The sequence below is a fragment of the Capricornis sumatraensis genome, chromosome 14, assembly GCF_032405125.1.
Source record: "Capricornis sumatraensis isolate serow.1 chromosome 14, serow.2, whole genome shotgun sequence".
Lineage (NCBI taxonomy): Eukaryota > Metazoa > Chordata > Mammalia > Artiodactyla > Bovidae > Capricornis > Capricornis sumatraensis.
In genome coordinates, this window is record NC_091082.1 from 58,315,532 (window position 1) to 58,340,084 (window position 24,553).

General features: G+C 52.5%; 1 protein-coding gene across 1 annotated transcript; it reads left to right on the top strand.

Moving 5' to 3' along the window:
* The first annotated feature begins 13,110 nt into the window (after window positions 1-13,110).
* Window positions 13,111-15,005, top strand: FNDC10 (fibronectin type III domain containing 10). The gene is made up of 2 exons (XM_068986560.1): window positions 13,111-14,519; window positions 14,779-15,005. Exon 1 carries the CDS (start codon window positions 13,111-13,113, stop codon window positions 13,786-13,788), a length of 678 nt encoding a protein of 225 aa, XP_068842661.1. The 3' UTR covers window positions 13,789-14,519; window positions 14,779-15,005.
* Window positions 15,006-24,553: the final 9,548 nt, after the last annotated feature.

The window sequence follows — 24,553 nt, forward strand, 5'->3', positions numbered from 1 at the left end:
GAGTACTTCAGAAAGGAGTGAGTTTATTCAGAACAAAGAGTGGAGATAATGAGGGCATTTCAAGTACAGCAGGCTGACTCCCTGACAGAACAGGGAGCGCCCACTGTTAAAACTGCAGGCCAGCTCAAGGGAGAGCCGACCCCTTCCCTGGGCTAGTAGCCAATTTTTATAGTCTCAAGACAGAGAACATTCCTGCTGGAAGGCTGGCATTAGGTGATTGGTTAGTGTTGGGGCAATATTGTAATTTCCTCAGTTCTGTCTCACCGCAGCAAAAATTTGAAGCGACGGGGCTGTGTTACAGCCCCGTGTAATTTCCTCAGACAGACCAGTGTTACAGCTCCGTGTTACAGCTCAGTTTTATTTAGAAAACAAAGGAAAATATATCCTTGAAGTGTGAGGGCGGGCTGACTCGGAAGATGTGAATAGAAGAGAAGCCCCCAGTCCTTCTAGGCTTCTTCCTTTTATACATTTGTCTCCTCCTGAGTCTGCCCTATGTAAATTGGGCTAGCCTGGAGTGCTGTCTGTTTTATCTGAGGTCCTCATTCCGGTCCTTGGACATTCCTTTGTTCTATTTTCATGGGCTTTTCCCTTCTTTGTTTTTAGCCACCACCATTTGGACTCCTTTTTCCTATTCTACCTACCTAACAGTTAGGGCGGGTATTTTTACCTAACATGGGGCTTGAGAACTGGCTGGTTTAGATCCAGGGGGCTCATGGCAACGGTTGTTCTGGGGTTCAGTCAGTTCTGGAGATGACCTTGGTGCAGAGCTCCACACTTGTGACCTTGGTACAAAGCCTCACAACTGTGACCTTGGCAAGGGGCTCCACAACAGTGAGAACTGGAGACAAGGCCCATAGGTAGACGCTGAAATTAGTGATGAGGATGTGTGATGAGAAAGAGGATGTTGTCAGAGTCTCTAAGTAGCTTCCTACTGGATATTTATTGATTATAGTGACTTTACCGAAGAGAAATCCACCTTACCATGATATCAATGTGAACGTTGCTGGCCAAGAGACAGACGGATGCTGTGTTATCCCTGTTACGATGCCCAAGGACACAGCACTTCTTGCCAAAATGTATGAGCTCATTGTAATCTGGAGAAAACATTAGACATGTCCAAGTTAAGGGGCAATCAACAAAATAAACTTCAGAAGTGTCAAGGTTATGGGCAACAGGCAAACCCTGAATATCCAGGACTGATTGGAACGGACACAGGAGCCGTGACGACCAAAGGCCATGTGGGTCTGGGGCAAAGGGCGTTGTGGGAAAGCCACCCACACCTGAGTAAGTCTTGTAGTGACCAGTGCTGTGCTCAAGGCAGCTGCCTGCTCTTCAGAATCTCGAAAGGCTGGGTTAGTTGTGAGCATCAGGAGAACTCGGCGGTAGTGTTCGGTTGCTCAGTTGTGTCCCACTCTTTGCAACCCTGTGGACTGCAGCCCGCCAGGCCCCTCTGTCCATGGAGTTTCCAGGCAAGAATACTGGAGTGGGTTGCCATTTTCTTCTCCAGGGAAACTTCCTAACCCAGCATTGAACCCGTGTCTCTTGCATTGCAGGTAAAGCCCTGGAGAACCTGGGTGGAGGGTATATGGGAACTCTCTATACTAATTTCTCAACTTTTCTGAGATCCTAAATTATTTTCCAAATAAAAACCAGGACACACACAATGGGGCATCACTACCCACTCACTATCTTTATTTTTCTCTTATTCTTTTTACTGGAGTATAATTGCTAGCTTTAAAAAGACCAAAATAGGGACTTCCCTGGTGGTCCAGTTCTCCCAGAGCATGGGCCCCTAGTTCAATCCATGGGCAGGAAACTAGATCCCACATGCTGCAGCAACTAAGAGTTTGGGTGCCCCAACTAAGAGTTCGAATGCCACAAGTAAGGATCCCACATGATGCAACAAAGATCCTGTGCGCCACAACTAAGACCCAGCACAGCCAAAGAAATAAACACACATTAAAAAGACCAGAAATCCCTAGTGTTAACCAGGAGGTGGAGCAACTGGAGGTTTCACACCTTGCTGGTAGAAATATAAAATATGTAAACTATACAAGAGCCACTTAGGAAAGTGAGCTGGCAGATCTGACAGTGTCAGTCATAATCCATACCCCACGTCCCCTAAACTCCACTGCACCCAGGTCTTCAGTTAAGCTAACTGGAAGCACAGAAACACACAGCCCTGAACATGCTTGCTGGTAGCAGCTCATCCACCAGGGCAAATCCCGCCTGGCGTCCACCAGCAGGGAAGGAAGCACAAGCTGAGTGGTGGGTTGGGTGCTGCATGGGGGTACAAGGCAGTGAACTGCTGAAGGGAGTAGCACCCTGGAAGGATCTGGACCTCCTTATGCTGAGAGAACAAGCCTGACATGCAAGGGGGTGGACAGCAGGATTCCATTTACATGAAATCCAGAAACAGGCAAGACTCCAGCAAGTGGACGGGCAGGGAGGGGCGGCCGGGATTTTTCGGCTATACATTTGTTGACTTATCTGACTGTACTCTAGAAATGGAAGCATTTCACTTTAAAAATCATACCTCAATAACCTTTTCAAAAGGTAGATAAAACTAATACATTAAAAAGCAAGAACAGGGACTTCCCTGATGGTCTAGTGGTTAAGACTCCATGCTTCCAATGCAGGGGACACAGGATCAATCCCTGGCTGCGGAACTAAGATCTCACAATGCCGCATTGAGAGGCCTCCCCCTCTCCCCCCAAAAAAGAAGAAATAAATTAACACAACACTGTAAATCAACTACAACATTGTGAATCAACTATACTTGAATAGAATAAATTTTAAAAAGCAAGAACACCCAGAATACTTCTGGAAAATGAAAGTCCTGAAGGGGTCCTCGCCTTACAGAGGGTAGAGCGTGTTCAGACCCGGAACTAGAACAGGGTGGAGCAGCCGAGGGCGGAACAGAGGACGACAGTCTGTGGACTCCTGGCACAGGGCGGCTCAGACTTCCCGGGGAAAGTCCAGGTACTTTCTTTCTTTCTTTTTTTTCAGGTACTTTCTTAAGGAAGAACCCTGCCGCCCCCGGGACGCTGGGAACGCAGGGCCCGCGCAGCCTCCGTTCACCGCGCGGCCAGCAGGTGGCGGTGCTGCCTACCCCGACGGGCCGCAGCCGCGCTCCTCCTGCTGGCGACTCCCGGAGGCGCGGCTTCCTGCAGGTGCACGTGGAGGCAACTCTCCCCGCGATGCCCGCAGTTGCTGGTGACCCAGAAGCTGAACGCAAGGCTGGTCCTTCATCCATGTGCGCTACCTCACAGCCTCCACGTGTACCCTCAGGCCAGAGTGGGAAGCAGTTACTAGGCTGCCTCTCTGAGCACGGGGTCGGGGGAACACCCCCTCTCCAGCCCTCAAAGCTGCCTGTGCGGGAAACGAGCCTCGGACCACGGCGGGGCCTGGGGCTGGGGAATAGGCAGCTGGTTCATCCAATACACTTTTTTTTTTTAAGCGCGTTTGTAGCCAAAGATAAATCAACGAATAGGAAGGAGGAGCCCCATTTTCAGCAACGAGGTGTTTTAAATCACTGGAAAGTCCTTCTCATTGAAAGGATGGAAAATCTGTATGAAACACAGAAAGCTTCATTTTAAATGCATGGCCAAAGTGAGAGAAAGAATAGGAGGGAAATAGCAAACCCAAATGCAATGAAATCAAAACCATAGGGCTTCCCTGGTGGTCCAGTGGTTAAGAATCCACCTGCCAATGCTGGGGACACGGGCTCAATCCCTGGTCCTGGAATATCCCACATGCAGTGGAGCAACAAATCCTGCGAGACACAACTACTGAAGCCGGCGCCCCCAAGGAATAGTAACCCCAGCTCTCTGCAACAGGAAACCCTCAGGCAGCAACGAAGACCCAGGGTAGCCAAAAATAATAAGCAAATAATTTTTTTAAAGGGGGACCATAAGAGGGGCTGAGCCCCAGGATGTGCTGTTGGAGGAGGGGGCAGGAGAAGGGGACAGGCAGGGAGGAGTGGACCCAAGCAGAATGTGAGGTCAGCTGCAGGTCAGGGTAGGGGGTGAGGCTGAGGACACTGCTTATTAAGAGGGCAGGATTCTGTATTCATTCCCATTTCTCCCAGCCTGGTGGGGGCCTAGCACTTTAAAATAACTACATGTCAAGTGAGTAGATTCTGCCTGTGAAGACGGCTGGCTACTCGGGCTGCAGGTTTACAGAGGAAGGAACTGGGGACACAGAATGAACAGGACAGCCCAGCTAGCTGATCCAGAAATGTGTCCTGGAGGATTAAAGCTAACCATGACACTTCCAAGAAAACATCTGAGCGTATTAGTATGAAAGGAAACAGACTTTTGACTCTAAGGAAACCAACAAAACTGTGAGATTTGGCATAACTTTTTGCACAAAAGGAAAAGAAGGAATTCCAGAGCTTTCTTCTGGTTTCACTAAGAAATTGCAGAGTTGCCCATAAGAAATAATAGATGACTTACTCTTTTTCTTTTTTAAAAAATAAAAACAATTCCACAGCATTTGTTTTCATTTGACATAACCATGATCAAAATCATATGAATAAGTGTTTTGAACCTGTGTCCATCAACAGATGAACGGATCTTGTCTCTTCTCTGCCATATCCTTTCAGGGTTGAATTTACTCCTTGCCAGGTCTTCTCACAAGACTTTCAGGATCATGTAATTCCAGGACAAGAAGCAAAAGCAGGATTGTCCTATTCCTCAATGGATTTAAATGAAAACTGGTAATAAAATCAGGTACAACTACAAGAGAAGACATTGGAGAAGAACCAGGCTGGGTCTGTAAGGAGCCCCCATGGGAGGTGGCACAGATTTATCCTGTGTCAAGGTCACTTGCATCTTACTGTATCACTCTGAGAACATCACTACTGTCTGAAAAGCTGGATGAGTCTTAGTGGGAAATGATTTTTCTCTGTGTCAGTGTTTCTGCACTAGTGCTTTGGCTTAGTGAAATACGGAAGACCTTTTGTTGGGGAAAAAAAACAACAGATGAAAGGGTAAAGAAGATGTGGTATACTGAGGACTTTCCTGGTGGTCCAGTGATTAAGACTCGGAGTTCCCAATGCAGGGGGTCTGGATTTGATCCCTGTTCAGGGAACTAGATACCACATGCTACAGCTAAGAGATTGCATGCCACAACCAAGATCTGGCACAGTCAAGTAAATAAATATTTTTAAAAGAAAATGTGGTGTATATATACTCAATGGAATATTACTCAGACATAAAAAGACTGAAATTCTGCAATTTACAACAATGTGGATAGACATAGAGATTACTATGCTTAGTGAAATCAGTCAGATAGGAAAAGACAAATACCACATGTTATTACTTATATGTGATGCCTTTTTTTGGCCGTGAAGTTTGCAGGATCTTAGTTCTCCAACCAGGAATTGGACCTGGGTCCCCACAGTGAAAGCACTGAGTCCTAACCACTGGACCACCAGGGAATTCCCTGTACATGGAAACTTCAAAATAAAACAAACTCGCGAATACATTTAAACAGAATCAGACTCACATACATGAGAACAAACTAATGGCTACCGGTGGGGAGAAGGGAGGGAGAGGGGCAAGACAGGAGTATAGGATTAACAGATACAAACTACTGTGTATAAAAATAGATAAGCAACAGGGATTTACTGTACAGCGCAGGAAAATATAGCCATTGTTTTGTAATCACTTTAAATGGAGTATAATCCATTAAAATGTTGAATCACTGTATTGTACACCTGAAACTAATACCGTAAACCAACCATGCAGCAATAAAATAAACAATATGAGTAAATGTTTCAGATGCCTAAAAAACTGTTTCACATTCCCAAGAATTTCTCACTTCGTTGGTAATTTCTGGTTGGAGACACTTTGGAGCAGAGTAATGTTATATTCTTCAAGCATGATTTGCCTTGTTGTTTCCTTGACTTTAATTTTGAATCAATCTCTTCTGCTTCTCCTAATATGAGATTCATAAACTCATCAAAAGTGCTTCCCTAGTGGCAGATGTAAAGAATCCACCTGCAATGCAGGAGACCTGAGTGTGATCCCTGGGTCAGGAAGATCCCCTGGAGAAGGCAATGGCTACCCATTCCAGTATTCTTGCCTGGAGAATTTCACGGACAGAGGAGCCTGGTGGGCTACAGTCCATGGGGTCGCAAAGAGTCGGACACGACTGAGTGACTAACACACACACATACTCATCAAAAGCAAGGAGATTGCCCTCTATTCACATACTCACCTGTGGCTAAAGCCACACTTGAAGCCGAGATCTAGTTTGCAAGAATTTAAAGATGAGGTTGAGGGTTGCACTGTCGCCCTTTCATTCCTGGCCATGGAGTAGCGACGTGGACGCCCACAGAAACCAGGCCGACTCATCACACTGAGAGACATCAGCAGCTCAGTGTTATCAGGGCAAAGCCCCAATCAGGAGGCTGAATCTGGGGGGACATGGGTCCACTCTTGAAAGTCCAGGTGTCGTGGAAGTGCCTTTGTGCCACCTGCAGGCAGCCAGGGATTGGGTGCAGCTTTACAGCATCAGAAGAACAGAAGTCTCTCCCCGTTCACCACACTGACTGGAGAGGAGGGCCATGAGTGTCCTCAGAATCAGAAATTTTGAGGAAGCAGCAGGTCAGGGGCAGCTGAGCCACCCTCCCATTGCCCTTTTAAACCTCTCTCCCCCTACCCCTGCCCCAGCAGCTGGGAATTAAGCTGGTCAGAGGCTGGATCTCCCTGGTTAACATTCCAGAAATAGGGGCCTACAGAGCTCACACTTGCTGAGATTAGTGAAGGGCAGAGCAGACCCTTTCTAAACACATGCCATACATGGTGAGTGGTACCTTTCTCTTTTATGTTAGGAATGAAAAAGAACATAATTCATCTCTTGTGGGAGCGAGAGCACTATGAGAGTTTTCATGCGGATAAGTCTGGAAACATAAACAGGATGGACAACTTCCTAGGACATCTGAATAGTTTCAAGCCAGTAAAGTGTCCAGGCTGATCAGGGCCAGCAGATCTGCTGATGCCCTGAGCCCAGGCTGACCAGTGAGGCTCAGCCCTCGTCAGCCTCCCTGGGGGCCCCGGCCACAATGGGCTCCAAGAGGGTCTCTGTACAAAAGCAGAAACAGGCCAAAGGGAACCTGAGTGACTTCACACACGGGCCTCCTCATTGGAGGCGCTCTCCACTCTGCTCAACACCTCTTTTTGCTCAATTCAGCACGCTTTCAGCAAAAACTGCTATATTGCTGATGCCTGTGCTGATCTGTTCTGGGAGGAGGGACCCATTGGAGCTCTGTGGGTCCCTCCAAAGAGAAGACCCCTGGGTGGGACCTGCCCCACATCCCAGGCTCATGGAACCCCGAGCCTCAGTTCTGCCTCTCTGCCAGTTTCCAAGCTCATGATCAGGTAAGCTTGGGTCCAACTGCTGCCCCGCGTACTGCCGGCTCTCTGTTTGTTTACTCTAGGGAGAGAAGGGAGCCAGGTCCCAGGCCAGGTCCCGTCATGCATGTCCTGGGAGCCCAGGAACCGGGTCTGCCCCAATAGTCCACGATGTGCTGTCCTCTGATAGAATCGTTGGAGGCCCGGAGAAGCCGGCCATTCCAAGCTCCAAGTCTTTCGGGCCAGCTCCCTGGTAGGGCCTCCTGGAGGCCAGAACTTACCCCCCACCTCTGCAGGTGAGAAAACAGGCACCAGTCCACTGCCACACCGCCCTGGGGACATGTTTGCAGCCTCCCAGCTCATCTCTGTCCTCAGGGAGCAGAGAAGCAGGGGCTCTGGGTTAGGAAGACATCTCGGGCTGGGTGCAGAGGCTAGGTGGGTGCCAGGGCTGGGTGCTGGATGGGTGGGGGGTGCCAGGACCGCTGCAGCCACCTTGCTGCAAAGGCAAAGGGGGCAGTGAGTTGTGCAGAGGCTCTCGACACACCCCAGTGGTGGAGTGTGGGGGTCCTCTCTCTAGTGTCCCCTTCACTCTCCCTCCCCACAAGGTGCGGGTTGTCTCCCTCAGGTCACCAGCTGAGGATGGGCTGCTGGGGGGCCCCAAAGGCTGCACAGAAGCCCAGGCTGTCTGGCCAGTGGCGGAGGCACCTTTGGGTCCTACAGGGGAGGAGGGTGGCTGGCCGCATCATGAGAAATATGGCCCCACAGAGGCCAACCTGGGCTTGACAACTTTCTCAGAGCCCAGATCTGCCAAGAGGAGAGCACTGCACCCCCAAAAAAGGCCCCCTTCCTTGGATGTCAGGTCCCCACCCCACCCTGCAGGAGCAGTTGTTCTGTGGTCTTTTGGGGCATGAACAGAGGCTGGTCCCAGGAAGAGGACCCAGCCCGGGGTGCCAAGGCTGTGGAGAGGGTGGTTCCCATGAACACAGAGGCCCAGGAGGGCAGTTGCCGCCCTGACCCTCTCTTGCTGGGACAACTCAAACAGCTTGGTCACCTGCTAATCCCATGACCCTCCGTGCTCAGTGTCTGAGGGGCCCCACGCCAGCTGCTCTCTCAGGACCCTGATGGGGTACAAGGGGCCACCCTGTCTAGAAGTCCCCCCAAGAGGTTTCCTGGAAGCCCCTGTGGTTGCTCCAGGCTGGTCAACCACCCCACCACCACCACCACCGCTGGGTGGAAGCATTTCCCACAGGTCCTGGAGATCGGCCCCAACATGAGGTGTGAGCTGGGTGGGCTCCCCTGGACGCCCCTTCCCGAGTAGGGGCAGGGACCACAGGGACACCGTGAGTGACCAGCAGCCTCCAGGGATCTGAGGGGGCAGGCGGAATGTGGAGAGAATGAAGGCCGTGGAGGCTTCTGAGGTCACCCTTAGATGGTCAGTGTGACGCCTCCAAGCAGGAAGCCAAGACAGTCCGACACTGACTTTTATTTTATTTGTGGTCATGATATCAAGTCTCCTCTAAGTGGATTTAAAAAGAACATCCAGGAAATAACCACACGGCTGGTGAAAGTGAAAGTGTTAGTTGCTTAGTCGTGTCCGACTGTTTATGACCCCATGGACTACAGCCCGCCAGGCTCCTCTGTCCCTGGGATCCCCAGACAAGAATACTGGAGTGGGCTGACAGTCCCTTCTGCAAGGGATCTTCCCGACACAGAGATTGAACCTGGGTCTCCTGTACTGCAGGTACTGACTACTGGAAAGAGGAGCTTCGGACAGGGGAGTGTGCCTGAGCGGGAACTGTGGGGGCTGGATGGAGGCCTTCCCTCCCTGCCTGCCACGTCCTTAGGGCCAGCCCCAGCCGGATCTCCCAGCACGGGATCTGAGAAGCCATGTTTTCCTTGCCCAGAAACGGCTTCCTGTTTCCTGTGCTCTCGCTCACAGTCATGGGCCATGGCCTCCCCCTTGCCTTGCTGGCCCCTCGCAGGCAACTCAGCGCCCTGCTCAGTCTGTGTCCACAGCTCACAGCTGGAGCCAAGGGACAGTGGGCCAGGCTGCCCACCCTGCTGTCTGAGGCCCCCGGATCCCAGCCAGGGTAGGGGCAAGTAGGGCTGAGGGAAGATGCTCATATGTTCAGGGAGGGGGTGTTAGGCAGGAGTGACCTAGGGTTCTTGGAAAGAGAAGGGGTCAGGGTGGAGGGTGGGAGGTCAAGTTAGGGAGGTCAGCAGGGCCTGCAGGCCACGCATTTGCGGAACTCAGTTGCAATGGTCAGAAAACTGGTGTTCTAGTATTTACACAAGAGGGGCTTTCCTGGCCTCTGTGACTGTGAAGGCCAGGGGTGGGCTTGCTTCAGACAAGTTGGATCCAGACACCTGGTGCAAGGGATTTTCCTGGTGGTCAAGAGGTTAAGACTTCACCTTCCAGTGCAGAGGGTGCAGGTTCGATCCCTGGCTAGGGATCTAAGACCCCACATGTCTCAGGGCCAAAAAACCAAAACATAAAACAGAAGCAATACTGTAACAAATTCAGTAAAGACTTAAAAAAAAAAAATTGTCCAGACACCTGGCGCAAATACTCTGGTAGGTTTCTTGCCTCTCTCTGGGGGTGGCTTCATCCACAGACCAGCTCTTCCCGGCGACACCTTCCGGTCAGCAGCTGAATGTCTATCCTGGCCAGGGGAGCAACCACACTTTCTGTCAGCTTCGGCAAAGGCCTTCAGGCCAGGCGGACGGTCTGCACAGGTTGGGTGCTCTGCCAACCCCTGGGTAAGGTGGGTGAACCCACCTAAAGGCCCACAGCCTGAGAGTGGAGAATGGAGGCCCCTGAAAGGAAAACGGAGGCACTGGCACCGGAAGGCAGAACAAACGTAGGGGAGGCAGGTGCTACCTGTCTAAGACATGGTGGGGGTGGGGGTGTTGGGTTTGGTTTCAGTTCACGTGCTAATTCCTGTCTGCTGACCCTCCCCTGTTCCCTGTGCCCAGCAGCCAGTCTCCATGTCTGCATAGCCCAGGCCCTGTCCTCTGGTCTCCAGTGGGAATGCCCAGGAAGCTGGTTCCAGCCAAAGTAGGGTCTCTTTGTTGGGAGGGAGCAATTATGATGGGTGGACAGTTGGTTAAAGGCGGGCCCTCTGGTCTTTGCAGTCTTGCCCATTTGCCCTTTCTGGTGGGAGAGAGGCCACCGGTGCCACACTTGACTACATGAGGGCAGTGGGTGCTGACCTTGACTTCTCCTCCCCTTCCCTTAGTGGGGAAGGAATGACAGAAGCTCCAGCTGCTCCTGCAAACTCCATGAGCTCCTGCTTCTAGGTTGGGGGCTGTCAGGCAGGGGCTCTGGTGAGGGGATCTCAGGGCTGGTGGATCCAGGATCCGAGAGGGTCCATCTCTGTGGGGCTAGGAGAAGGGACCCAGAATTCACCTACGTTCCTCACAGGCTGTGGCTGGTGACAGAGGGGGTTCCAGCCCCTCTGCAGAGATGAGCCCTAGGACTGGGACTTTGCAGAACTAGAGATGGCAACCCTGCTGGCCACTGGCAGGGACAGCTGCAGAGGTGGGTGTGGGGGCTGATGTGAGGTGAAAGGTGGATCTCTGGGGAGTTTGTTTGCTTTACCAGCCCAGAACCCTCCGCTGGGAAGCAGGGCTTTGTCACACTTGCCCCTGGCCCAAGCCTGCAGCAGCTCCACATACCCTGGATAGGATGAGCAGAACATGCCCCGCCCCCCAACACCTGCTCTTTGCCCAGACATGCTCTGCAGAGTCAAGCCCAGATGGGGAAACAGCAGATTCCGCAACCCCAAGCCTGGTCCATCCCTTCAGCCAGGAGCTGCCAGACCAGGAAGCTCAGCATTGGTGTGTGAGCCCCCAACCACAGAACAAGCTCAGGGCATGGGCGCCAGGCTCCCCAGGGACATCCGAGGTTGGATCTAACTGGACTTCTCCCCTCACCCCCGATCAGCTGCGAAAGCTCTGAACAGTCCTGTTTCCAGCTGTCTCAGGCGTGGGCAGGTGAAATGGTTACCTGGCTGCTCTCTGGCCCAGAGGACCTGATAGTGGAGACCTGGACCACCATAGAGCGTGGCCCCCTCTGACAACTAACCCCTCGGGCAGAGCGGTTGCAGCAGCCTTAGCTCCCACTGGAAACCCGGTGTGAGCAAGTTGGTCCAGGCCCCAGGAAGCTGAGGGTGAGGACGCAGGGATCCCTGGGTCACTGTAACTTTCTGCCTTCCTGAGGGAGCTCCTGAGTCCCCCCATGATGCGGGGCAAGCAGCTGAACCCAGCCCCATCCCCACCTGCAGAGAGAGTAGAAGCCAGAGGCAGGGCCAGGGTGCATCTCTCTAAACCCTCACCCCAACCCTACCCCAGTAGGTGCAGAGACCTGGGGAGACCCTGCTTGGGATCTGAAAGAGCCAGAGAGCCCTGGTGTTGAGGGGCAGGAGTGTTGGGCCTGGGTAGGGGGCCGCTAACCCCTGGCTTCAGGCTTCGGTTGAGGTCTTGTTATCCAGTGCTGACACAGAATTCCGAGGGATGACCAGGAAGTGGTGAGGGGGGTGGAAGTAGGATGCTCCATGGGCGGGTGCATGGGGAGCAAGGACTCAGTGAGTGCTGACGACCACCTCATCCCTCCTCTCTGTCCTCAGGTGAGAGCAGCACCTGGAAGGGGCTGCGGGGAGACCAAGGTCCACAGGACAGTGGCCAGGGAACCCTCCCCCTTGCTGCTCAGAGCTGTGCTCCCTGCACGTGAGGCTCTCCTGCTTCACATCCAGTCAGGTCAGGCAGGCTTGGCTAGGCGCCCCCTGGCCCTGGAGAGGCATCCCGACGACAGGGGCGGGTCCGGTCTCGGGCCCATGCTGAAAACAGGAGTAGGGGAAGGTGTGTGCCCTTCCTTCCCGGGGTAGTGAGGTCCGCCCGCTGCATCGGGTGGGCTTGTGGAGGGTTGTTGCCTTTGTGCAGTCCTGCTCTCTTCTAGGAGATCCAGAGGGCTGCCCCAGGGCCCTATCTGCGGAGCTGAGGGAAAGATTAGAGTGGTCCACCCTGTAGCTGCCTCTTTGGTGCAGAATGAATAGTTTTCAGATGAGGAAGCCTCTTCTAGATGGCGCCCCTCCCAGGTCGGTGTAGTCCACCTCTCAAGGAGCAGAAGCCCGGGGTGGGGGGTGAGGGGGCGTCTCCATCCTCACCCCTTCCAAGTTAGGGCATGTGGGACCCTTTCTTTGCCGGTTGCCACCGTGGGTCTGGGATGCGGAGGCGTGAAGCCGCGCGCGCTCCAGGCCTCTGGTTCTCCCTACCCAGTGGCACACCGCGTCCTCGCCGGGCATGGCCAAGGAGAGTCGCGGAGCTGCCCCCGTGGGCCACAACTCGAGACCCCAGTCCCCCAAAGCCACGGAAAAGCCCTAGAAAGGCCTGGCAGGGCTCCGAGGGGAGCTCACACGGCGAGAGGCCAACAGGCACAGCGGCCTCGGCGCAGCTGGCCACAGCCAGCCCCCGCCCCACTCGCGCGGCCGCCCCTCTCCTTCGCGAACCGATCTCCAGGTGGCTGCAGCCCCGCGAGGGTTAAGGGGGGCGGGACGTGGGGCGGCCCCGCCTCCGCCGCCGCGCCGGGTCCAAGCGCGCACGGGGCGCGGGGGCGGGTCGGAGCGGGCGGCGGCGGAGGGCGCGGCGCGCCGGGCGAGCGCGGGGAGCGGTGGCGCGGCCCGCGTGACCCACCGCCCGCGCCCGTGCGCCCGCGAGCCCGCGCCCCGCCGCCGCCCGGCCCAGCCGCAGGATGCGCGCCCCGCCGCTGTTGCTGCTGCTGGCCGCCTGCGCGCCGCCGTCCTGCGCCACGGCCGCCCCGACGCCGGCGGGCTGGGAGCCGGCGGCCGACGCGCCCTGGTGTCCCTACAAGGTGCTGCCCGAGGGCCCCGAGGCGGGAGGCGGGCGCCTGTGCTTCCGTAGCCCCGCGCGCGGCTTCCGCTGCCAGGCGCCCGGCTGCGCGGCGCACGCCTCGGCCGGCCGCTCACTGCGCGCCAGCGTCCTGCGCAACCGCAGCGTGTTGCTGCAGTGGCGCCTGGGGCCGGCCGAGGCGCGCCGCGTGCGCGCCTTCGCGCTCAACTGCTCGTGGCGTGGCGCCTACACGCGCTTCCCATGCGAACGCGTGCTACTCGGCGCCTCCTGCCGCGACTACCTGCTGCCCGATGTGCACGACGGCGTGCGCTACCGCCTTTGCCTGCAGCCGCTGCCGCTGCGAGCCGAGCCGGCAGGCGCCCCGGAGCCCGCCGCACCCGCCGAGTGTGTAGAGTTCGCCGCCGAGCCTGCCGGCATGAGGGAGATCGTGGTCGCCATGACGGCGGTGGGTGGTTCCATCTGCGTTATGCTCGTGGTCATCTGCCTGCTCGTGGCCTACATCACCGAGAACCTCATGCACCCGGCCTTCGGGCGCCCAGGCCTACGCAGGCAGCCCTGAAGCGCGAGACGCCTGCCCGCCCGGCCTCTACTTGCCCGATTAGGGCGCAGGAGGCCCGAGCCCTCGGTCCGCTCTCCCCTCGTCGCTCCTGCTCCCTCTTTAGGACCTCCACACAGGGCCTTCTGGAGATGGATGGGGCACCGGCCCTTACCAGGGCCTGGAGTCACCGGACGACCTTCCCAGCCGAGCAGCTGACTCCCAGATTCCAGTTCGGGACTGGCCCTTGGGCCTGAGGAGAGGTGCCAGCCGTGTCCAGGGCTCTCCTCGCTCTCCAGAGGGGCCGTGAGACCACGGAACCCCTTTTCAGAAGAGCCATCGGCAGCCCTTGGCCGTCACCCTGCGCCTCCAGCCCGTGCGGAGTTGGAAAAAGCCAGGCTGTCGTCATGGCTTGGTCACTGTGTACTTGACCAACTCAAGGGCCCTTGGAGCCTGTCCTCTCCCCGCCCCGCCCCACCCCAGTGGGTTTAGGTAGCTTCGTGCCTTAGTATCTCGGGCCCATTGCGGGAGCCAGCCACCCGTCCAGTACTGTCCGAAAGGATCTGTGGCCCCGATGCTGGCAGCTTGTGTGTGCTTCTGGCTAAAGACCCCTGGGAACCCTCCCTTCAAGCTTTGCAGGAGTGATTGGCCTGGGGAAGCAGGGTCCTGTGGCGTTTCCTCGTTTGAGCATCCGACAGGCTGGAAGCCACGGCTTAGCTCAGCAGGCGGCCCAGCGTTCAGCTGTTTTATCCAGGGTGAGTGTCCCTGACGTTGGGGGTAAGCTGGTGCTTTGCCTGGGCTGGGTTCCTTCCCTTTCCTTTTGCGTTTCTGGCGAGGACTTTCCTTGGTGACTGGGGACAGGTGGCTGGGAAGATGGGACTGGTCTGAAAGAACAGTGTTGTGTGCAGAGGGCACAGCACAGATGCCAGCCTTGCCCGGCTTGACCTGCCACTGTGGTCTGGATCCCAAGCCTCAATCACAGCATGACGGACAGTACTGTCCACCCCTTCCTAGAGCTGCTGGAGATGCTGCTGCCTGCCGGGCCCCTCCACCCTCTCACCATGGATTGAAGACTGGCCTCGCCCCTCTGTGGGCACCAACCACATGACAACGCCGGGCTCTGCGTGAGCCCCTGACTCTGGCCATTCTGGACCTGGCACTTCTGGAGTCACTGTGGTTAACTCCTCCCCGCTCACCCCAGCAGCCACCAGTGACCCCCACACCAGCAGCCTGGCTGGTGCCCTCGCAATGCCCACTCCCTACCTCTCTGCCCTTGCTCTGCCCACCCCTGGTGTGGCACTGGCTAGGTGTGAGCCTGGTGCCAGTGTCTAAATGTCCATCACTCTTAGACCAAAACCATTGTTTTGTGTACTTATTTGTGACAGGGGAGAGATGGGGTAGGGGGAAAGTTGAGCCCCTTTTCCTAGCTCCTCAAGCATCAATCAGTCCAGTGGCTGGCCCTGGACCCTTTGCCAGGTCACCTGGGGTCAGCACAGGCCAGGGGCACAGCCCTTGCAGTTTGTGGCGGAGGAACAGGCAGGATGTCCCTGGCTGGCCTGTCCACCCGGGGAGCAGGGGAAAGCATCTCCCTGCCTGCTCTGTTGGGTGGAGGTAGGGCAGCACTGCTGCGGTTAGAAAGAGCCCAGTCTCAGGGACTATCTACTTGAGCAAAGACAAGCTGCAATTAGGCGCCTCCAGGAGAGCCCCCTCCCTGGACTGGGTCTCCCCACGTGGTGCTGGAGCTAGGGTGGGGGGCACAGGTTGCAAGCAGGGCCCCTCCGGCCCTTCCCCCACCCCACCCTGGGCCTCCCCGACCTAGGCTAGGGTGTCCTTGAGATTCTGCAGCTGGTGGTGACCCTTCTGAGCAAACAGCTGTGGGCGGGCCAGGCTCTGAGGAGTGACTCATCCCTGCCACCAGGGGGTGGGGGTGCAGTGCAGTGTCTAGACAGCCCTGGGAGTGGGAGGGGTTTTACTTCATCCTGGCTTCCTGGGGGCCTTCTGCATCCCCCTGCCACCTGTGAGGGCACTCAGGTGTCTTCCACAGGCGGGTAGTCCAGCCTCCAGCTCCTGTGTGCGGCCGGTTTTAGAGCTGGGGCCACCATGAAGTTGTTGGAGGTCTGCCCTGGATCCTTCCCTCGCTCTGCACCCAGTCTGGTCTGTGGCCCTGATTGAATTCATGTCAGGTAGAGCCTCAGGTCTGTCCTCCCAGCTGATTCTTCAGACTGGTCAGCCCTGACCTGCAGGCTTCTGCTTCAGAGATGACTTTGCAGGGCTCTGTTCAGGGGCTTCTTAGAGGCCCTGTGCCCAGCCCAGCACTGTGGTGGGGGAGCACAGGCTCCGGAAACAGCCTGGAGCTGATGTTCAGGAAGAGCACTTCTGAAGCCTTGCCATCTCTGAAGCTGCGCTTTTCCCCAGTAGCCCCTCAGTCCTCCCCAGGGGGTGCAAGGGACACTCAGGCTTCTGCCCTACCGAGTCCCCAGTCATCCATCCCCACCATGTCCTGGAGGAGCCTCCCTCTCCTTTTCCCACCGACCTCTCTGACTCATGCAAGGCTGGTGGGGGACATGCATCTTCCCTGTGCCCTGGAGGTAGGGTCCTGATGCCCGTTCCTTGGTCAGGACTTCGCCCTCCTCACTGGTGCCTGAAGGTAACTTGCCTACACTTGTGATTTTTCTGCTGTGGGGCAGAAAGAACTGTTCTGCTTCTGAAACACTGAAGGGTTGCCTGGCTGTAGGCCTGGCCTGGCCTTTAAAGAACCACACACAGCCATCAACACCTCTGTCTCATCTGTGAAGTGTAAACAGTTAGGGCCAGTCTTAGGGGCCTGTTTGGAGGCTTATGTGAGGTCAGCCAGGCAAATAGTTAAATGTCTGTGCTGTTACTGTCCATGCCATGACCTGACATGCATCTGGGCTGAGATCCCCAGGGCTGCATGCATAGCCTGATCCTGCTCAGAATTCTGGGGTCCTTGAGATTCCACTACCAAACGCACGCCCTCTGGTGCCCTGACCTGCCCCACAACTTGTGTTCCACTCAGCCAGCAGGAGGGATCCACAGTCGTTCTGTGAACACGTGCCCAATGCCCTGTGTGGCTGGCTCTGGAGTCCTGACAATGACACCTGTAGGCTAGATGCTTACTTGCCTGCCTGCCTGCCTGCTCAGGCCCCTCTCCACGGCCCCCAGGCAGCTGCTTGTGCTGTTGGTCCACTGGCTATTCTGGCCTCTGTCCTCTTAGGAGAAATGGGTTTCATCTGTGCCGGTCTGTGAGGACCTCATGTTCCTGGGGGCTGATCAGCTAGGGGACACAAAAATGTGCAGACAGGATTGGGTGCAGTGGACAAAACATCCCTCCACAGGGGCAGGGTGTGGGGCTAGCGTTTCCCTGGAGATCTCAGGATCAGTGGTCTGGGCTGTTGGATTTGGTCCAGAGGGACAGCCAGGGAGCCACTGGAGACCATGGCCTGGGGGATGTGCAGTTTGGCCACTTCAGCTTAGAGTCTAGAGAGTCCTGGGCCCTGACAGAGCCTCCTCCAGCCTCACTGCAGCTTTTTGGGGACCGGGAATGTGTCCTCGCTGAGCCAGCTGAGAGAGAAGGTAGCAGCCCCCTTCCAGGGAGCGGTCAGGCTGCACCTGACCTGAAGGCAGGAGCCCAGGGGCCATGGGCACAGACTTCTTTCAAGGCCCCCGATTTCCCTCTCCTTTAGAGATGCAGCTCAGATGGTAAAGCATCTGCCTATAATGTGAGACCTGGGTTCAATCCCTGGGTCGAGAAGATCCCCTGGAGAAGGAAATGGCAACCCACTCCAACACTCTTGCCTGGCAAATCCCATGGACAGAGCCTGGTAGGCTACAGTCCATGGGGTCGCAGAGTCGGACACGACTGAGCGACTTCACTTTCTTTCGCACTTTAGAGATGCTAGTTCATTTCTACCTTGTATTGGCTGTGTTTTCAAATCTTCATTTTTTCCAGTGGTCTGGAAATATGTTCTTTCATAACTTCTATCCTCTTCCTGTTTGGCTTACAATGAAACATTTGGTTAAAATGTGTTTTGGGGGCATGTCTTTCTGGTTTGTCTTCTCTATCTATAGGGATGTCAGCATGCTACTTCTTTTTCCTTTTTTATATTTGGCTGTGCTGGGTCTTAGTTTCCACATGTGGAATCTTTAGTTACAGTATGTGATATCTAGTTCCCTGACAGGGATTAAACTCAGGCCCCCTTGCATTGGGAATGCAGTCTTAGCCACTGGACCACCAGGGAAGCCCCTCTCTTTTTTTCTCTTATGAGTCTGAATGTGAGTCAGTCACTGCTTTGTCCTCTTGGTCACATATAACAAAGCCAGGTTTCCCTCACTCTTAAGTGGGGAGTGGGTGGGCTGGGATGGTGTCTCTAACATCCCAGCTCTGCTGTTAGCCGTGTGTTAATTACATGGCCTCACATGTCTGGGACCTGCCTTTCTTCCCAACTTTTATCTGCACTCTCTCCTTCCTTTGCCCCGGTCTCTGTTCTGCTCAATTAGGATTCCAGTCTGGCAAATTCTCCCCATGCCTGTTCCCTTCCCTCCTGGAAACCACTCTGATCTTGTGCTGCTCATTTTTTTTTTTAATCTCTACACCATGTCTTTGAGATTTATCCATGCTGCAGAATGCACAAATATTTTGTTTCTGTTCATGATGTGCAATTTCTAGTGTGTGTCCCTCAGGCTGACTTGTCCTCACCCCTGGAGGGTGGCTGCCATGCTGATCACTGTGTTGCCATGAAAACCCTTGTCCATACTCGTCAGGGACCTGTGTGAGGACTTTTCTAGGCGAGAGAACGTGGATCTTAGGTGTGTGCACACCTAATTTCACCAGTATTATCAGCTTGTTTTTAATGGCTATGCAGAGAAGTTTTGACTTACTGATGTCTCACAAGTGCTCTGCACCACTCTTGTGTTTTATCTCGTGTTCATCTGTCAGCGCTACAGCAGGAACTGGATTTGAGTCTGTTCTGCTCATTGGAGAGGCTGCCTACCACTTCCCAGTCCTACTGGCTGTTTGAGTCTCCCCTCAGATGAACTGCTCATTCACATTCTTGTACAACTTCCCATCACTATGGCTTTTCCCCCTTGGTTTTCAAGAGCTCTGCAAATACCCAGTACTGTCCAATAGGACTTTCTGAAATTGTGAAGATGTGCTTTATCTGTGCTTAAGTGTCCTGGGGCTGCCCCAACAACATCTCAAACTGGGTGTCTCAGAACAGGAATTTGTCCTCTCATGGTTCTGGAGGCTAGAGACCTGAAACCTTTTGCAAGTCTCACTGTACTATTGAGAGAGAGCAATACCACTCACTGTATTATTGCTCACTTTAATGTTATAATTTGATTGCATCTGCAAAAGACCCTTTTTAAAAAAATGTTGTTCATTTTTTGTTGTGCTGGGTTTCCATTGCTATATGTGGGCTTTCTCTAGTTGCGGCGAGCAGGGCTAGGTCCATGGGCTTCTCATTGCAATGGCTTCTCTGGTTGCAGAGCAGGGGCTCTAAGGCACTCCAGCTTCACTAGTAGTGACCCACAGGCTTAGCTGTCCTTTGGCATATGGAATCTTCCCAGATCAGAGATCAAACCCATGTCCCCTGCATTGGCACGTGGATTTTTAACCACTGGACGGTTAAAAATGGATGGTTAAAACCATTTGGACACCAGGAAGTCCAAAGACTCCTATTTTCAAATAAGGGCACATCCACAGATAACAGGAGTTAGGGTATCAACTTACTCTTTTGAGGAACACAATTCAATCACAGTGGTCACTAGTCAGTAGCTATCAGTCATTGTGGATACTGTGGCTAGTGTAACTGAGAAATTGCATCATAAGTTTTAATTAAGTGTTCAGTTTAAATATCCACACTGAACAGCATAGTTCTAGATACATACCTTTGATCATTTAGCTGTCACAAATATTTTCTCCTGCATCACTGACTCGACGGACGTGAGTCTGAGTGAACTCCGGGAGTTGGTGAAGGACAGGGAGGCCTGGCGTGCTGCAATTCATGCGGTTGCAGAGTCGGACACGACTGAGCGACTGAACTGAACTGAACTGATACTGTTAACATTGTCAGTAGTGTCCTTTGTTGAAAACATAACCTTAATTTTGATGATATCAGACCTATCCTTTTTCCCCTGTAAGCTGTATGTATTTTTTTGTTCTAAAGCAATTCTTGCATACCCAAAGAATACATAAGTGGTCTCCATAAAATACTTCTTTCAACTGGCTTTATGACTTTACTTTTTCTGTTTATGTCTTTAGTTGCCTAGAGGGCATCTTTGTATATGGTGTGAGGTAGGGATCCAACATTTTATATCAGTACCCCAATCTGGTCTGCAGAAACAATCTATCCTTTTCCAGTATGTGGATAGCCCCGCATCACATACCACATCCCCACACGTGCATAGGTCTTTTTACGGGCATTGATCTGATTGTCTTTTTCTATTGTCGTACTCTATTAGTCTTATCATTATAATCTTAACATCTGTAGGGTGAGTTTCCACATTTCACTCTCTTTAAAATGGATTTAGTGAGACTTATGATTCTGGCCAAATGAAGTGACAGGGATCAGAATTACTCTTTCACCTGAAGCAACTAAAAAACCATACAAAATATGTGAAACAGTTCTAAATACATTGGCTATCGTGCAATGAAGGGCCATGAGCCCTAATGAGAAAGGAAAGAGATGAACTCAGTTCTGTGACTGTTCCAGCTTACCGTCTGGAGGACTTTCAGGATGCAGAGCACAGAGGAGAGACTCAGGCAGAGGCCAGTACTGTCCTGACTTGAGTGGATGGCTCTGGGAGGCCAAGATGGCTGGAGACTGAGGGGCAGAAATTGGAAGGAAGAGGAAGTGAAGATCTGTAGCTTAGGACTGACTGGTGTGTGTGAGGGAATCACCGGACCAAGAAAGGAAGCAACAAATGCAATCAGAAACAAAATTCCCGAGTTCAAGCAGGGCCAGGAGCAGTGTCGCTTAACAACCAGCCCGAGTGCCAACCCACCCACTGGGGACACTGATTCCATGTATAGCAGTTGCTGGAGGCTGCCCCATACCTCACTGATATTCTGTTCATTTTTTCTGTTTCATTTATACTTTCTATCTGTATATCTTCTATTTAATACCCTTCTCTTCTTCAATCTCTAATCTACCATTAATCCCATCAGTATATTTTTCCTAGCAGATATTTTAGTGCAATCTATAAAAGAACAAATTGATAAATTATACTTTATCGAACTTAACTTTTGACTCTGAAAGACACTGATCAGAGAACACCACAAACTGCAAGGAGAAAACATCTATAAATCACGTATCTGGAAAATATACATATACACACATAACTTAATTGGGGCTCCCCAAGTAGGTTAGTGTGAAGAATCTGCCTGCAATGCAGGAGACACAAGACACCTCCAGGGATTGAACCAGACACCCTGGTTCAATCCCTGGGTTGGGAAGATCCCCTGGAGAAGGGCATGGCAACCCACTCCAGTATTCTTGCCTAGAGAATCCTGTGGACAGAGGAACCTGGCGGGCTACAGTCCATAGGGCTGCAAAGAGTTGGACATGACTAAAGTAACTGAGCACACAGCACAACTTAATTACAACACAATGTTAAATGCACAAATGATTTGGACACCTCATCAAAGATGACATAGCAACCGCAAATAAGCACCTGAAACTATACTTCACTTCATTAGTAATTAGGTAAATATACGTTAAAAACACATTGAGGTACCATGAGACATCAGCTATTAAAAACATTTAAAACTGAAAAGATTTTTAATCACATCAAATGCTGGCAAGGATGTGGAGAAACTGGAACACTGCTTGTGGGAATGTAAAATAGTACATCTGCATTGCAAACAATTTGGCAGCAGTTCTTTAAGAAGTTAAATGTACATTTGAACATGTGATCTAATCATCCTGTGCTCAAGCATTAACTGAAGAGATATGAAAGAATATGTTCATATGAAGTTTCATTCATGGAAGTTCACAGCAGCTTTAACTGTAGTAGCTAGAAGCTGGAAACCACCCAAGTGTCCATCAAGAAGTGAATGGATAAATGAAATGGGGAACACCCATACACTGGAATACTTCTCAGTAACAGAAATGAACCAACTATTTATATGTGCAAGATTATTGGTGAATCTCAAAATGAGTATGCTGAGTGACAGAAGTCAGACTGCCGCCCACAAAATAAAAAGAGTACATACTCTTTGATTCCATTTATGTAAAATTCTAGAAAATACAAACTAATCTATACAATAGGAAAACAGCTCAGTGGTCACCTGATGAGATGGGGGGGCAGGTGGAGGGGAGCCCAAGGAGGAATTTCAAAGGGGTATAGGCAACTGTTGAGGGTGATGCATGTTACCATTGTATTTGTTTTCTGACATACAGGACCTTCCCCTACCAGGGACAGAACCTATGTCCCCTGTTGTGGAGGCAGAATCTTAACCACTGGACTGCCAGTGAAGCCTGTTGTTACTATTGGCACATGGATGTACACATATGTCAGAACTCGTCAAACTCTACCCTCTAAATGTCTAGTTTTATGTCATTAAATTGTCTTATTTATCCATCTCAGATTGTTCTATATTCTCCAGCTCTTGAGGAATTCATTATCCTGCTTGATGAATATGCAAGTTACCTTGTGGGAGCTCATCCTGCTTTCAATCTTTTATTGGTAATACTTGCTCATGGAGTGTTCTTTGTCCCATGTGACCCTGGTGACGGATATGTCCTAAGGGAACATTGGGTCCTATTTATACTGGAGCCCGGGGATTCTAATGGTCCAAGACTAAGTCTACTTTTTATTTCAGCTTGGGGTTCCCATGCCACAAACGTATAAAATTGAAACTCAAGAGATGCTGGTAGCCTAAGCACAGAGAGTGCACAGAGCACTGTCCCCGACCTGGGCACCTTCCCCCTCAGGTATCTGCTAGATGAGCAACTGGTGTCTCCAGAGGAACGATGTTTCTAAATACTCTGGGCATACGCAACACAGCCATCTTGGATGGAAAAGGAGGCCCTAGCCCTTTTCAGCTCAGAGTCTGTGAAAGCAGTGGGAAAGAGAAGCACAGAGTGCTAAAAACTGTACAGAGCCATAAGAGCAAGTTGAGGGTGCTATTGGGAGCATAGAAAGGCCAGGGGGAGAAGGCAACGACGAGGGTGAGCTTTCTTGAAGTCCGTGACATCTGTCTGCAACTCTCAGGGCCTGGCCTAAGACCTGAGGTATGAGGTTGCCTTATGCGGAGGTAAAAAAAGGTAATGGACAAGCAGTTTTCAGCTGGTAATCCCTTAAGTTCTAAACAGGAAGCTGGGAAATGTGAGGTAGGAGAGCTCAGTATTGCACTGCGATGGTCAGACCATAATGTCTTTGAATTACACTGGGAAAGCACATGGGGGGGGGTGTTGTTTTCAAAATGTAAACAGCACTATTATTTGTGGTGGGTGTAGCTGGATGGCATCACTAACTCGATGGACGTGAGTCTGAGTGAACTCCGGGAGCTGGTGATGGACAGGGAGGCCTGGCGTGCTGCGATTCATGGGGTCACAAAGAGTCGGACACGACTGAGCGACTGAACTGAACTGAAAAAGAAATACATGTTCAACATAAACTACAAAGTCAAGGGTGCTTTTTTCAAAGTACGCATAACCCTACTGCCCCCGTTCTCACTGCCTCAGTGTTCTGTCCTCCTAGACTTATGCTATAGGTACATTTAAATACATAGAAAGCAGAGGAGCCCTCATTCCTCCTGATTCATCCCTCACACCCCTCGCCCCTCAACCGGGTCTTTCCAAGTAAATGACTCCTTGTTGCAGTCATGCACTGTCCCTCCCCCACACTATACTCAAGGGTCCTTAAATACTCTAAGGGTCTGGTTCTCAGCCTAGTTTTTTCCGTGAAAACATCAGTAATAACAGGACACTGGAACATCAGTAAGGGTGGTCACTCACTGCCCTGGTTTCTGAGTTTCTCCCTCTCCAACAGGAAGACTATCTTCTACTGGTGCCCATGGTCACACACAGTCTACAGAGATATAAAATGCGGCCCCCTCCCCACATGCTGTTTCAAGCATCCTGTTCTACCTCTGTTTGGCTCCAGTGACATTTTTTCCATCGGGATCCCCAATTCAGAGCACACAGTACCTTTTCACTGCTGCCACCCCTTCATATCCTCCTTTCTCATCACTTCTGGATCCATAGTGGAGCATCGCCATTCGCTTACCCCTCCCTTTGTTGCACATTGCAAAACATCAACTCAGTGACCACTCCAAGCGGCTGGAGGACAATAAAACCGAGTTGACTAGTTTCACCGTCATATCATGACCCCAAACCTCTGGTCCGCACTGCGTGCGTGCTCAGTCACCTCCGACTCTTGGCGATCGTATCGACTGTAGCCCTCCAGTTTCCTCTGTCCGTCGAATTTTTCCAGGCAAGAATACTGGAGTGGGTTGCCATTTTCTACTCCAAGGGACATTCCCCACTCAGGGATCGAGCCCGCTTCTCCTGCATTGGCAGGCAGATTCTTAACGACTGTGCCAGTGCCTCCAAACAAACCCAAGGATTTAAGTTAATTTGCTATCCCAACACAAGGAGGTCTCCTCACACTTCCTACGTCTCATTTCTAATCGTCTTTGCAAATACTTTCACAACTTCACTTAAATGTCAAACTTTGCAGGGTTTTCAGAGCACACCCACGCGCTAGTGTTTGCGAGAGGCTAGTAAGAGGCTGGGGCAGTCATCCAAGAAGGGGCGCGGGG